Raw genomic sequence first — 16,542 nt, 5'->3', positions numbered from 1 at the left:
TAGGTCCCGAGGATTTTTTTGCCTTTAGGTACTTACATTAAGGGGTGACATGTATAAACTTATCAAAGTAAAAGCAACATTTGCAAAAATAGTTCTTAATTTTTGTAAATATTAACTCAAATGGGAATGAGGGGGAGGGGGCAGTGATATTTAAGTTCTAAATATAATTTCAATTTCCAATTTTACTTAGTTCTTGAAGCATTGATTTAATTTCTAATTTTAATTTTACTTCTTTTGATTCAGTTCTGATGAAATTTCAGTTCAGTTTTTATGATTTCAATCATTTTAATTCTTATTTCAGTTTCTAAATCAGTTCATATTTTACTTCTATCAAATTTCACAGCAATTAGTAGTCCTAACGACACATTTTTTTGAAAAAATTAAAGTGTAGTCTTGAAGTGTATGAATTTGGGTAACTTGTACTTGTTGCATTCAAAAAAAAAAAAAATAATAATCTTATGGCTCTTTTCGGGGCCTTAAAAAAAAAAAAAACTTACCCCACCCCGTGGTAAGTTGGCGCAAACTATAATAAAGATTACAAACGTATTAGTGAGTAAAAATTTATAAAAACTTTTTAATATTTCTATGAGCTAGAAGCAGTTAGTAGTTCGAATATGAAGCCAAAACAACACCCCACCTTTGTTCCTGGTAGCAAAATCCACTAAAAAATTTTTTTTGTAAAAAATAAATTAAAAAAATTTTTTTTTGTAAAAATAAATTTTTTTAATATTGTTACAAATAATAATTTTAAAAAAATTGATTTTATAAAGATATTTTTGTTTTCCAGCTTCCCCTGTGAAAATTTTTCCAATAAACCCCAAATACCTTTCAATAAACTGCCTAAAGATCCTGAAAAACGACAACTACTAAAAAAACCTGACTGATAATAGTAAATCAATTGTGACTGGAATATTTATAGTAGTTTTATTCATAGGACCCAAGATGAAATGGTCAAAAAGGAAAGTTCCCTGAGATTTCTGATACTTTTTGATAAAAGACTCTGCAGATAAACGCAATTCGTCAACTTACCCCTGCTGACAACTAGCCCCGGTCTCCCCTATCATTATTTTAAGAAATAATGTAATACATAAGTTTCAAGAAAAAAATTTAAAAATTTTTTAATTTAATAATAAACATCTAAATAACCATACAAATAGTCATTCAATGATTCAATTGAGTTATAATAAGATTTTTTTTTTTGAAATTGAAAGAAAATATCTGGTTGAATTATAATTACAAGTTTTTGTTCAGTTTCATAAAAACTCTCATCTCTAATGATTTTTTCATTCGATTGCGGCGACCAACAGTTAAAATTCCACAAAGTGAAAAAATCCTTTCTACAAACGCCTGTGATGCTGGGGCGGACAGTAAATCTTCAGCCAAAATTGCAATCTTGCTATACTTGCTTTTGTTTTGTTTCCAAAAGAGCAGGCCGTTACTTGGCAGCGCTTCATCACCGCTTATGTCAACCAAATACCTTGACAGCTGACTTGCAACAGTGATATTGTCTTGGTTATAAATCTTTCCTTCTTTTGTAAAGATTTTATTTGACAAGAATTTAAAGCGCTTTATGGCAGCAAATTCACATTCAGATCCATTTGACTCAGCAGCAGCTTGTAATTCTTGTTCTACTCCACAAACTTTTATTATATACATCTTTGCTGCATGGAGCAAGGTGTCCATTTCCGGTGTGAAGATAAAGACAGCAACGGTTGGATCTAACAAACATGCAGCAGACGGAAGAGGGTTAAACGTATCTGAGTCCGGCTGCAGAATTGATTGAAACCGTTGACGTAGATCTCCAAGAAGATTCGCTGTCAAAGACTTGTTAGTAGGATATTCTTGTAAATGGCATTCCAAATTGAGTATAGATGGTAGAACCGGTGAAAGAGACTGGGCATCGGTCTGAAGTATATCTGTTTGTACTGCAAATGGTTCCAAAAGTGAAGAAATGTTTTGAAGACGAACCCATTCACTTGCTTTGAATGTGTCGATTCCTAAATTTAAGTAAACTATCTGTAATTAAAGTTTACTAATAACAATTGTAATAACTAATAATTGCCATTGATGTACGTCTCATTTTTCCATTCTGTTGTGATGCGATTTAAAAGGCAGGGTAAAGTCTTTTCGTGTTTTTAGTAAACCTAATTTAAAGACTATATACCCTGTCTTGTTTTTTAATGATAATGACTAATGAACTTACAATTTATTACCATTTTCGTTTTTTTAGTTTAAATAAGGTAAGACACAATTTTGTAGATTTAATAAATTTCCGAAAACAATTTATCTACACTAATAACATAAATAATAAAATAATATGTACCAATTTCTGTAAGAACTTCATTCACCGATGTCTTTATTTTCAACAGCCGGTCAATCATCTGATATGTACTGTTCCATCTTGAGGTGCAGTCAGTTATCACAGACTTCCCACACTTGTCAATAAGTTTCTCAATTGCCACACTTGATTTCCTAATTCTTGATACAACTTGTCTCGTTTCTAAGATGGTTGCACTATAATGTTCATAAACTGGTTTTATGAGAAGCTGGAGTGTGTGAGCCATACAGGGCATTCGACGATATGGAATATGATCTGGTAGGAATAAATCAGTTTGTTCTGACTGAGACTGGATCTCTTCCTCATCAGTTTCATGTTCAGACTCGTCAGATTCAAACTCATAAGATTCAGATTCGTCAGATTTCTTAGCTGCATGCACTTCCTGTAAGAGCCTGATGGCTTTAACCATATTCGACCCGTTGTCTGAAACAATCAACATAACTTGATTTTCTCTAATACCCCACTGGTCAAGACATTTCTTTAAACATTCGGCAAGCATCTCACCCGTGTGGGGATGTTGGAGTTCCATCAAATTTAGGAAAGCATGTCGTGTTTTATCAATGGTGGTGTCATAGAAACAAGCAGATATTCCAAGGAACGATGCTGTGAGACCCTTCTTCGTCCAACCATCAAGACAAATTGTTACTTTGCGTGTACGATTTATCAAGTCTTTCAGTTGTGCAGATTGTCGAAGAAAACGCTCGTTTATCCGCTTGTTCAGTGTTGCAGAACCTGCAATATAAAATTTAAATCAGTTAAAATTTAATGCACATCAGTTTGTGTAGTTAGTTACTATAGTGTTACATTAATGATACTATAATTACAGGTAAACATTTAAAAAATGTTTAGCATTGAATGAATCTAAAACAATAATTTAAAAATTTAGTTGTGTTAATTATTACCTGGCAATTTAAATTTTGGGTCAAGCGTTTTTATCATCTTTCGAAACGACGGCTGATCTAGCAATACCATTGGATAGCTGGTATTAACAATCATTTCAATCACGCTATCCTGACGCACTTGATATTCACTTGAGTCCGTTGGCCACGCGGTGATTCGGTGTTCAAAGCTCTCTCTTATTTTCTGGGTTTTTGTCTTTCCACTATTTCGGGAAGATGTAGAATTGATTTCATCAATTTTACGTTTCAAAAACATTTTTTCTGCATTTCGTTTTTTCTTTTCATCCGTGTAACATTTGTGTGTCTCTTTATGTATTCTCTGAATGTGCGCTACTAAGTTACTGGAATTTTTTCCGGCAAGAAATGCGCCACACGCGCCCTCATTATTTATGTCCTGTACTAGACACATGGATTTGTCAGTTTTTTCATCGTAAACGAAGAATTTCCATACAGGACTGTCACGCTTCCTACCAGCCAACAACCTTGATAAACTCATTATTCTGTTATTGATTGATTTGAAACTCTTAAGAATCTATAGATTTTTATTTTATTTTACAACAAAAGATTGGACGCATTGAATTTATACTTAACGTAATGACAAGCACGTGACCAGTTTTGTGGTCCATTAATACATTCTATAATCATTTCAAATATCATCGTTATGGTCAAACATGTGCTCCAATTTCAAACCAAGTATGTAAAATTTGTAAACTAATTGTCAAAAAAAACTAATTATTGCATCAAAACTTTTTTAATATTCAATAATTTTCGTTCGTTAATAATTCTTAATTCTATTCCTATTTTCGTTTTTTGATGCTTATATTCAATTCTATTTCAGTTTTCGTTCTTCAGTTATATCCTAATTTTAAATTTTTATTCACATTAACAAAATCAATTATTTTTACTTCAAATTTTACTTCACGTTAATGAAAATATCACTGGGAGGGGGGAAGGTAGAGTAGTTTAAAATGTGTAAGACTATTCCATACAGATGGTAAAAAAACGAATTTTTTTTTTCACCAGATTGGATGTAAATAAATATGGATTTATTTGGCGTGGCGTATAACTACCCCTTTATATCCCATGTATAGGTGCCAGGTTTCATAAATGATTTTTCTACTATGCTATATTAAGGTTATAAATATTAACTAACTGAAGTTATACCATTTTCTCTCTGATAATATTTTCTATAATATCTAAATATCTCTATTATATATTCTGCTAAAGGCACTAAAAATGACCGAAATAAATGCTAAATTAAATACTAAAACGTAGTTATGTCCTTACTACTAGGAAAAGAGAGTTCTGGGACAAAAAAAATTTTCAAAAAAAAAATTTATAAAAAAAAAAAACTTTCAAAAAAAAAAAAAAAACTTTCAAAAAAAAAAATTTTCAAAAAAAAAAATTTTTCAAAAAAAAAATTTTTCAAAAAAAAAAAAAAAATTTCTAAAAAAAAAATTCAATAAAAAAAAATTTTCAAAAAAAAAAAAATTAAAAAAAAAATATTAAAAAAAAAATTAAAAAAAATTAAAAAAATATTTTTCAAAAAAAATTCCGGTGACAAAACATTTTTTTTCATTACGTGATAACGCGTAATGAAAAAACTTTTTAATTTTTGTAAAGGTGTTTAAATCTTGCCCGAAAAGTTTCTTTTTCTTTTTTTCTTTGTTCATGTTCTTGTCCTTGTTCGAGAATTGATTTGTACATTTCAATTACGCTCCAGCCTATTCCTTTGTTCCTTAAATATTCAGTTCGGTCAAGTGTTTTTATACTTCTATTTTTTCCATCCTCATTTCGTAAGATTCTAGTTTTGCGAGTGTCGTTCATTTTATTACGCCAAGAAAAATTATTTAACCCAAAAATTTTTTTTTTACAAAATTAAATTTAAAAAAGGAACGCTTGAGAATGGGGAGTTTGGTCCGAGAAGCAATTCAGCGCCGATAGATTCATATCCTCTTCCGCTTTAGACGTAAAGTCCATCTCTGACTGAGCTTCCTTTGACCCAGGGTGTTAAAAACAATCCGTTTCCTCCGTGAATTCCCATTTTCATTTCATTTCCATTTTTTTTGACGTAAACGACACCCGTTCCTGCAATTTTGTCGATCACAGTGGACCCAAGCGAAGAGGTAACCCCACCCAATAAGCCATTGGCAACTACTGGAGCGGCTCGAGCTGCAAGCATTCCCAATAAAGGTAAAAGAGTTCTAATAAATCCTCCTTTCACATTTGCGTTGTGTTCCACTTGAGTTTTGCTCATTTTAATGGTGACTCCAACTCCTCGATGGAGAGCGTCTACAATTTTTCGTTGTTGACTTTCCGTCCCAAGCAAAACGTCGTTTCCTTTAAAATCCTCTCTTGAAATCCGGATGCTCACGGATTTGCCTTCCATCATTGATTTTTTTATTTTTTCGATCTGCCCCTGAGACACATTTAATTTGACAGTAACATATTTGCTCATTTTTTAAATGCCGGAAAAAATATTTATTTCACTACTCGAATGTGATAACGGATCGTGATATCCTCGCCGCGAAAGTGGGTTAAATTTTCATCTTGATCGACGATGCGAGTGATCATCGTTGAAGTTTCTGGGACTTTGACAGGGAGGTAAATCAAATGGGTGGGTCTTTCGGTGATTTTAAAACCTGGACCAACGTTGGGATAAAAGGAGTAAATGCAATTTAGTTGCGAGCCGTTGATGTATGCCGAACCGATAACGTTGTTGACGATTCTGCTCGTGTTGACGCTTGAAATTCTGACAATGTCGTCGGACTCGTATTCGGAATTAGAGTCCATTTGTCTTTTTGTGAATCCCAAAAGCGAGGCGATGCTGTTTTCCACGTTCAAGTCCATCAAATAATTCAAGCCAAGTTTGATGGTTGATTTTAAAGTGTTTGAATTGGATCCGATTTTGATGTTTTCTGGAGAGTAGCTTATTTTATTTGCTGTGACGAAGCTTGCGCTTTGGGACGCATAATTTTTTATTGTGTTTGAGACGGTCTTTTGCAAGTAATTGTTGATGTCGATAATGTCGTAGCTACCGTCTTGAATGACGACGTTTTCCCAATTTCCTCCGTTGTTCATGCTGTACCTAAAAGAATTGTTTTTGCTGGTAATGTTTGGAAAGCTGTTGTACGTCTCCAGACCGAAAAAAGCCATCTCATAAGTTTTCCCTTTTTCTTAAACGATTTTGTCCAAATATTTTGTTATTGTTACAATGGAATTTCCATCCACGTCGACGATTATGCCTGACATTTTTTTAAATGGACAAAATATTTTTTTAAGTGGCTTCTTATGGAAAATAAAAATTGCTAAATCCGCTTCGATATTTTTTATCGTATTTTTTTTGACGACAAATCGATAACAGCAAATCCGTGAGGTTCAAGACCAGCAATGTCTGCAAAACTTTTTAAAATCTTCTTTTTTCATGTCGCTCGAAACGTGGTATCGATAAATGTGGTCAACATTTTTTGAATCTTGAGGAAACAGACAAATAAAATTGGTGTTTTCTCGGATGGTTTTCTGGGGAGCATAAAATAATTTTGAGCGAGATAAAAGCAGTCGACGTTGAAGTGTTGTTTTTTGTTGAATCGAGATCTTCAGGCACATCGTCAGCCGTTTCAAAAAATTGACACTCCATGTCCTCGGTTTCGGAATAATTTTTTGAAAGGTCGTTGATGACGCATTAAGGGTTTAAATTTAATTTTTCCATTTCGTTTTGTACCTTGAACAAATTGAGGGTAATCTTTTTTGGGAAACTTTTCTCGAACGAACTTTTCAGTATTTTGTACTCGGGTTTGAAAAGAGATTTTCCAAAAACTTGCAAATTGTTGTAATCCAACCATCCAGGCCTTAATAGCAAACTTAGAAGCAAAGTTGTTTTTCCACAACCTGATTTTCCGACGATGATTCCTCGAATGCTTCTTTGTAAAAGCTCGTTGTTGTTCCTTTTGTTTTTTCCAATATTCCACGACAAATCGGTCACTTCCTTTTTTTTAATTTAAAAATATTTTTTTAAAATAAAAATGTACTGCGTCAAATGCAAAAGAAAAACAGAAACGATCCATTTGAGAAAGGAAGTCTCAAAAACAACAGGAAAATGATAAAAGGGACTTGTAATGTTTGCGGAACGACAAAATGTAAGTTTGTTTCTTCGACGACAAAAGGGGGAGACTTGGTGGAATCGATCAACAATTTTTCAAAAAAACATAAAGCTTCCGTGGGCAAAATTTCCAGGAGAAATGCACATTCCAGGAATGAATTTTGCAGGGCCTGGCACCAACCTGGACAAAAGGCTCACATCCACCGACATGTACCAGGAGTGGAGCAAACCGGTGGACCGAGTGGACAATGCAGCGTACCACCACGATTTGGCTTATAAATATTTAAACGACGTTCAAAGCAGAAATTTAGCAGATCAAATGATGCTTGAACAAATGAACTCCATTCCGAACCCCACTCAAAAAGAAATAAACGAAAGAAAACTTATCGCGCCCATCATCAAAGCCAAAGCCAAATTCGGACTGGGTGTCTCTGCAAAAAAAAAAAAATTTCAAGCTTAAAATGGACGGATCAGCTTGCAGAGGAGCTTCAGAAACCGGTGACTCATCATTTCAAAAAAAGAAAAGTGTTTGTCAACGACGTCGATGAAATATGGGCTGCCGATTAGGTTGACATGCAATCGTTTTCAAAGTTTAACAACGGCGTTAAATATTTGCTCATGGTGATCGACGTGTTTTCAAAGTATGGGTGGATCGTTCCGTTAAAAAGCAAAACGGGTATTGAAGTGGCTGAAGCGTTGAAAAAAATCTTTGAAAAAAGAAAGTGCGTCAAAATGTGGGTGGATAAAGGAAAAGAATTTTACAACAAGCACGTGATAGCGCTGGGTGTTCAATTATATTCCACTGAAAACGAGGAAAAAAGCTGTGTCGTCGAGCGATGGAACAGAACAATGAAAAAAAAAAATGTTTAAATATTTTTCAGCCAACAGCACCAATAAATACATTGACGTTTTGGACGAAATGGTTAAAAATTACAACAGCACAAAACACTCTTCAATTAAAATAACTCCAGTTGAAGCCAGCGAAGAAAAGAATAAAAATAAGGTCTGGATGAACCTGAATGGAAAGATGCAAATAAAAAGACCAGAGCCGAAGTTTTCAATGGGTGACAAAGTGAGGATAACAAAAAAGAAGTCCAATTTTGAAAAAGGGTACACGCCGAGATGGACTGAGGAGGTTTTTACCGCGTCAAAAATTCAGCGAACGGATCCACCAACGTACAAAGTTACCGACGCCAACGGTGAAGAAATTTAAGGAACTTTTTACGAACAGGAGATGCAAAAGACGCATCAAGACATATTCAGAATTGAAAAAATAATTCGCCGAAAAAAAAGCAAATCACTGGTCAAATGGAAAGGATATCCAGAATCGTTCAACTCATGGGTGGATAATAAAGAATTGATCCGTTTGAAAAAATGATATAAAAAAAATTTTCTTTTCTATTTAAAAAGATGAATTTTGTTACGATTGAAAATTTTGACGAGAGCAAATTATCGGTTGGAGAAGTTTATTCCGCAACCATACCAATTCAGTACCAAAAGATTCCGCTTTTTTATGAGTACCCCTCTGGAAAAAGTCCTTTTATTTTAAGAACCCCCGTTTTGTTTTCTCTGGGTGTGTTTGAAAATTGCAGTTTTGGAACGAACGAACTGGAGGGATATTCCATGACCTTTTAAAAGGTTGCATTTAACAATCTTTTTAAAAAAGGCGAATAGACACAAACACGAACGAGTTTGCGTTTTTGTTTAAGTTTTTTTTCTCCGTATTTTAAAAAATGTCCTTCTTTAAAATACAAGACCCGAAAAAGAGAGATGAGATTGTAAAAAATTATATGGCCAACAGGGAAAAGATTTACAATGAGAGCCTCAACGCGAACATTTCAGATGCAAATTATCAGACTGATTTGTCCAAGTTTTTAAACCGCTGATTGAGAGCAATGAAAATGTGAAAAACGAGCTAAAGAGCATTGCATACAGAGAGGTTGGAAACACTCCACTGGCTTTGACTTATCCAGAGAGCGAGTCTTCTTTTGAAAGTTAAACGAGTGTTGATAAAACTTTTGAAAAAACTTTTGGAAAGTTGAATGTTGGAAATACTGCTTTGGAATATTTGTCAAAATACGCAGCCAAACGATTTGTTGCAGACAGAGTGTTTGGAATTCACTCAAAAGAACGAGGAAAAATGTTTATTGGAAACAAAGAAATTTTCATCGACAATAACGACATGATTATTGATGGAGAAAAGTACGAGGGGACGGTAGGTTTTTTGGAGTTGATCACAAGATCCAAGCCTGATAAAAATAAATACACGGATGAGGACTTAAAAAATTATGAAAAAGTACTTGTCGAAACGCATGCAATCGAGAGAGAAGGGAGACCAACCGTACCAAAAGCTTCGAGAAGTGAAAAGTGAAAAACGATTGTTTCAAAAATTTGGGAAAAAAATTACGCAAAAACGAGGGGAATAAAAAGTCGTGGAGTGAACATTCTTCCGAGCGATCCGAATGCGCTTGCGCAAAGACTTAGCTTGAGCATCGCCGCAGGACATGCTGGAAATATCGCATCGAGAAACGAAGCTGTCGTCATTTGTGACGAGCTTTTGAGGCAGGGGGAAACCAACAGGTCGATTCAAAAATACAGGAATACAGGTCGATTCAAAAATACATCGAGTCGTGAAACAATACGGATTTAAAAAAATATTTTCTCATTTTAAAAATACTCATTGTGAACAACAGAAGATATTTAAAAAAGAACGTCGTCGGGGGCGGAGGAATCGTGGACACGATTAAAAATTTTTTGAGGAAAATAGCAGCTTCAAACACATCGAGATCGTCTCTTCATTTATTGAGAAAGGCAGCGGCAAGCGAAATTGGAAGAGAAGCGATCACCGCCGCCAAATCTGCCGGAAAAGAATTGGTCTCTTCAGCCATATTAACCGCCAAAGACGTTGCCATCGACAAAGGAAAAAAAGCGATTGAAAAAGCTTACGCCAAGACAGGGACGGTGAATCCAAACCAATTGGTCAACACGATTATCAACGAAGCGGCAAAGGTGGATCAATATGCACATATTAATCCGATGGAAGAGCTGCATAAAAAAAATGCTTGGTTCGTCCATTCAAATAAAAAAGAAACTGACGAAAAAGAACGCGTCCAGAATTCAAGATCTCGTCAATATGGGGAGCGGACTTTTGATTGCTTGATTTTTTTTCACGAATTAAAAATAACATAAAATTTTTTTTTCTCATTTTAAAAAATGATAAACACCGACAGATTAAGAGTTGATGAAATGTCCGAGTACGACACCGGCATTAAAAAAGTTGATTTTTTCGAGTACCTTCCAACAAATCTCGATTTAAATTCTTCAGGATCGATCGTTTTTGAGATTGATTGCCAGTCTGTGCAGACACTTCCGTCTGAGGCTTACATCCTCGGTTCTGAAAAAAGCGGACGGTACTGCTTACGCGGCAGCAGACCAAATTGCACTTGTTAACAACGCCATTATGTATTTGTTCAGCGACTTCACTTACGACCTATCGGGACAGCAAGTGGAGAGAGTCATGCATCCAGGCCAGGGAACAAACATTCTTGGATTGTTAAAATATCCTTTCGGTTTTCAGCTTGCCGATGGTTTGAAACAAATGTGGTACAAAGACACTTCAAACGCCACTGGAAGCGCAGGATTTACCATCAGACGAGACCACTTGTTTGCAGACACCACATCCATTGGCTCATTTTCGTTCAGGATACCTTTAAAACACATTTTTGGTTTTTGCGAAACTTACGACAAAGTCGTTTACAGATTCAGACACACGATTACATTTACAAAAAAAGAATACGACGACGCCATTTACAGAGCCGGAACTGTTGCTGCAGGAATGATTGACATAAAACAATTCCGACTTTTCATGCCTAGAATTGAGCTGGATGTTTTGAAAAAATCCGAATTTTTGAATTAATTGGCAAAGAAAATTTCTGTTCCAGTGGCTTACAAAGCAAACAAAGTCGAAAGGCAAGCCATTCCCTCAGTTCTCACAGAATTCACCTGGACCCTCGGAAGGATTACGGAAAAAAGCGTTCCGAGATATGTCGTGTTTGGCCTTCAGACAAACAGAGCTTCCAGTCAAACCGCAAGTCCATCCGTATTCGTGATTGCGATGTCAACAATTTTTTCGATACCGTCAATGGGATAAAATATCCAAATTACAATTACGACTTGAATTTTGGAGAAAAGAAAACTGTCATGGCCCATTCCGACGCGTTCACTTTTGACGAAAAATATTACGGCACAAACGAGCTTGTTTGCCAATCTGGATTGTCTCTGCTTGAATACAAAAATTTTTTTCCGTTGTTTTTTGTCGACATAAGCAAGCAAAAGGAAAGAGTTGTTTCCGAAACGACTGAATTGGTTGTTAATCCTAAAATTCGAACGGCAGTGCCCGACGGCACCGTTATTTTTGCAGTGATAATTTCCAACAAATTGATCAAATTTGTTTAGACGGTACCAACATGAACGCTGTTTATTAGGTTCAAAAGACCGTCATGAGATTCTTGACAAAAAAAAAACGATTTAAAAATTATTTTTCTTTTTATAAATAAAACATTAGATTAACAAAAAATTATCTAAAAAATTTGCTGAGAGAAAATGGAGTCTCAAAAACCTCAAACAGTTTATTTACTTTGATGCTGATTGCGGTTGAGAACAATCTTGTAAGCAAAGGTTTGCTTTTGGAAGGTGCAAAAGAATACAGACCGGTGCACAGTGGGACGAAATCCCGATTTCGTGGCCAAAAGTCAAATTTTTGAGTTTTATATTTTCGTCTTTTTACGTTCAGATCTTGTTTACAGATAGTCCTAGAACAAAATTCCGAACAGGGCAGGTATATACCTGCTCTAGGGTGGCCTGGGCGTCAGCTGACATTTAGTCTCCGTTCGGTACGCACTAAACAAGTGGACACGTCGAAAAATTCTTGCCTGTTTTAAAGTGCTGTTAAACTGAAGAAACTATTTCAATTGGAATTCGGCAAAATGGAATCACTTTCTGGAGGCATGTAGAATATATGGTTATGCACTGTTATAGCTAATTTTAATTTTTTTCATATTTAAATCGCGCGACAAGTAAACAAAAAATTTTAAATTTTTTATCTGTAATCGATTTTGTAATGTCGTTTTAAAAATTTACCCGCGGTTATCCACCTTCTTTTGACAAGGAACTGATAGTGTATAGTGTTAAATATAACATATTAAAAAACTGGCTGCCATTGAGTGCCATTTTAATAGTGAGACTAGTTTTTATGGAGGAATGCGTGGTGCGACATTAAACTATGTTAATAGATTAATGTCGCACCACGCATTAATGGTCATGGAAATAAGTGAATTAACATTATTTAATGGCACTAATTACATTTTAATGCAATAATTTTTTATTTTAAATATATGCTTTAAAAGTTACTTCTCATTCCGTTTTATGATAATCTCAAAGTTTTATAAAATAGTCCTCAAAGAACTTTCAGCAGTTATTACTGTATTTTTTTTTAAAGAGTCTTCCAAATCTTCAAATATGGAATTTTCAAGAAAAGATATATTCTTTATGGTGAAAGACAGTTTAAAAAATGAATATAAATTCATCATTGATGTTTTGACAGATGCAATTTTCAAAAAAACGGAACATGTGGTACAAGTAGGAGAGGATGAAATGTCATTATCACGGTTATTTTCAAATTTTCGATCGAGATGGAGAGCAGCAGGAAGTTGGGAAGGTTTTTTTCTGAAAAAAAATGAAGAATGGTTGAAGGGCACCGTACAATTTTCAAAATTATCCAATACTGAATGCACAACACCTGAGAAGATTGTGAAGAGTGATAATAAAAAAGGAACATGTGGGCGACCTTCGCAATCCTTTGCTTCATCTAGCGAAAGATCAAAGAGGCGAAAGACTCAAGAAGTACGTTCTACTTTTTCTACAGAAGAATTGGCATATGCTGCTCAAATGAGTTTAAGGACTTCTGGTCAAGTACATGCTGCTCAAGTTGTTAAAGATGTCACTTCAACAATCCCAACAAGAGCCTCAAAGTATATATCCGCTGTTAGTTCACAAAATGAAGTACCTTTAACCCCAGATGAAGCACTTTCTTTAATGATCGAGAAAGGAGAATCAAAGCACTCTTATCAACTATCAAGAAATGTAGCTAGAGCACATAAATGCAAATTATACCCATCATACCTTGAAGTAGAAAAAGCAAAAAAACGTTGTTGTCCATCAGTTGTGTACACAACTGTTAGTGAGTCGTGCGCACAGATTGAACTACAACCTTTACTTAATCATACCACATCTAGAATTATACAACTTCAGGCTGATGTCATTGGTACTCTAAATCAGGAAATTCTGCAAAAATTAGTACTTTACTGTAAATGGGGATGTAATGGAAGCAGCGGTCAAAGTGTTTATAAACAAAAACTTACTGAGACTGGAAAATCTGATGAAAGAATTTTTTATACTTCTCTTGTACCTTTACAATTAATACACAACAACCACGAGACGGGTGAAGCAACTATTGTGTGGAAAAATCCTAGACCATCATCTCCGCGATTCTGCAGACCAATACGATTGCAGTTTGTACATGAAGATGTACAGTCAACATTGAAAGAAGTTACCGACATTGAACTGCAGATTGAGGGTCTTGCACCATATGCTAATGAACAAAATGGAAAATCCATTTCAGTAACTTATTGTATGTCATTTACTATGATAGACGGTAAAGTCTGTAATGCAGTAACTGGTACCACATCTACACAACGCTGCTTCCTGTGCAAAGCTTCCTCTAAAGAATTTAATGACATCAACAACATTATAAAAATGGACATTACAAAAGATAATTTAAGATTTGGCATATCTAAATTGCATGCATGGATTCGTTTTTTCGAGTGCTGTTTGCATCTGGCGTATAAGCTAACAACTGAAAAGTGGCAAGCTCGTCGAGAAAAAGATAAAAAGAATGTGAAAATACGTAAGGAAGAAATACAGACTCAATTTAGGATAAAACTGGGGCTTATCGTTGATCGACCAAAGCCAGGATATGGAAGCTCTAACAATGGAAATACAGCGCGTCGCTTTTTTCAAAATGCTGCTATATCTGCTGAAATAGCAGGAGTCGATAAAAAATTAATTCACCAATTTCATGATATTTTGCAGGTAGTTTCGAGCGGGTTTGATATAGATGATGAAAAATTCAAAGACTATTGTGTAAATACTGCCCATTTATTTGTTGCTTTATATCCGTGGTATTACATGCCTACATCTGTACATAAATTGCTGATCCATGGAGCAGAAATTGTAAAGTGTGCCCTTTTACCGATTGGACAACTTTCTGAAGATGCCCAAGAGTCACGCAATAAGGACATTAAAAACTTCAGATTACATCATTCAAGAAAATGCTCAAGAGAATCAAATATGAGAGACATTTTTAATAGGCTCTTATTAACATCAGATCCATTTCTCTCGAGCATCAGGAAATTGCCCCAGAGACTGGTAAAATCTCTACATCAAGAAGCTATACAATTGTTAAAACAACCTGAAGTCACCAGACAAGAGACAAGGAACGATTTCGATTCAGATACAAGTGGTTCAACATCAGATTCCGAATCGAATGATTCGAACATTGATGAATATGACATACGTGATTTTTGTTACTAGGATTAAAGAAACAATTTTTTACATATATGTGACTTAATCTTTTACCACTTTAAAAAAAAAAAAAAAAAATTAAAATTGCAAATTTCTGTTTTTTTATTAATAGTATAAATTTGAAAATAATTTTGCAATGCTTTTGCTCTAACTTAACTCCTGAATCATTAGCAATGACCTCGAAAACCAAACTACATGAGATTTTGTATTTTCAACGTATGAACAGTTTTGGCCGCCATATTGGAGCCGCCATTTTGAACTTTTTAAATCTGACCTTAGATTCGTAATCAGCGACCTCGAAAACCCTTATGTAGGTATTTTGGGAATTTTGGCCACAAAATCAGGATTTCGTCCCACTGTGCGGTGGGTCGACCAAAAAAAGAAATACGAGAGATTTGGTTTAATTCGAAAAAAACCTGTCTGTGAAAACGACCAACATCGAAACCGGGGAAGTGGTTGAATAAGGATCCTTTAACAAAGCGATGAAAAAGACGGGGCATGGATGGAGGTATTTGAAGCGTCGAGATGGAAAAGTGGAAAATGGAATAAAGATTGAAATTTTAAATTCTGAAAAACTCGAAAACAGAAAAAAATCGCCAAGTCCGAAAAAATAAAAATATGCGAAAAATAAAAAAAATGCGAAAAAATCGCTAAGTTTGAAAATAAAAAATTTCAATTCTTGGAAAAAAAAAAATTGAAAAAATTTTCAAGAAAAAGAAAAAAAATTGATTTCGAGAAAAAAATTTTCTTGGCATAATAAAATGGAAAACAAAATGCGAAAAAATGGAAAAAACCCAAAAAATTGATTTTGGGTTAAATAATTTTCTTGGCAAAGAAAAAATGGAAAAGAAAACTGACAAAGAAAAAAAAGTCAAAGAAAAATCTCTGAAAGAATTGCGAAGTATAGCCAGAGACAGGGCGATAAAAGGTTTTTCAAAAATGACCAGGGAACAGCTCGTTGAGGCTATAAAAACTACAAGGCCTATCATTGGTTCTTATCCTGTAGCTCGTAGACGAACGACTGATGCAAGGCCAATTGTTCCTGCTCCACGTTCGATTGCTCAAAGTCCAGTTTCGAGGCCGGTTCCTGCACCACGCCCTGCCTTTGTGCCGAGCCAAATTGTCCAAAAACCTGTTATCGCTCCGAAACCATCAACAGTCCCACCGAGACCTATAATATGGAAACCAGCTCTTCCTCCAAAACCAGCCCATTTGCAAAATCCTATCGTTGCGACGACACCTGTTTAAGAGCCGTCGTGTTATATCGTTGACGCTCCTGTTTAAAGATTCGCCTCCTGCGATGACTCCTGGAGTTTTTTCAAGGTTTACGACGGCTGTGAAAAATGCGGTCGTCAACAGTTCCAACAGCGTGCTTGAGTTCGTTGATCCGTACGTTCCAGAGAAGGTAAAAAAAAGATTGAAAAATAAAAAAAGAGAGTTGAAAAAAAGAATAACGTCTCTCAAATCGCTCGTGTTAGGAAAACCTCAAATTGATTTTCAATTAACCGATCACGCGCTGAGACATGTTGCCAAACAATTTTCGCATCAAGTCGAAGGAAACCATA

At 35.0% G+C, this 16,542-nt stretch overlaps 1 protein-coding gene across 1 annotated transcript; it reads right to left on the bottom strand.

Moving 5' to 3' along the window:
• Positions 1 to 1,183: 1,183 nt before the first annotated feature.
• LOC145193804 (uncharacterized) lies at positions 1,184 to 3,760 on the bottom strand. Its single transcript, XM_090085448.1, has 3 exons — positions 3,241 to 3,760; positions 2,324 to 3,070; positions 1,184 to 1,997 (listed from the first exon to the last, which is right to left on the bottom strand). Exons 1-3 carry the CDS (start codon positions 3,731 to 3,733, stop codon positions 1,234 to 1,236), a joined length of 2,004 nt encoding a protein of 667 aa, XP_089941574.1. The 5' UTR covers positions 3,734 to 3,760; the 3' UTR covers positions 1,184 to 1,233.
• Between the last annotated feature and the right edge of the window lie 12,782 nt (positions 3,761 to 16,542).

Source organism: Hydra viridissima, unplaced genomic scaffold, assembly GCF_058129835.1.
Source record: "Hydra viridissima isolate aposymbiotic clone 2 unplaced genomic scaffold, HvirCarnegie_v1 scaffold_4, whole genome shotgun sequence".
NCBI lineage: Eukaryota > Metazoa > Cnidaria > Hydrozoa > Anthoathecata > Hydridae > Hydra > Hydra viridissima.
Note: the sequence above shows the minus strand (reverse complement) of the source record. Positions and strands in the feature narration are given on the sequence as shown.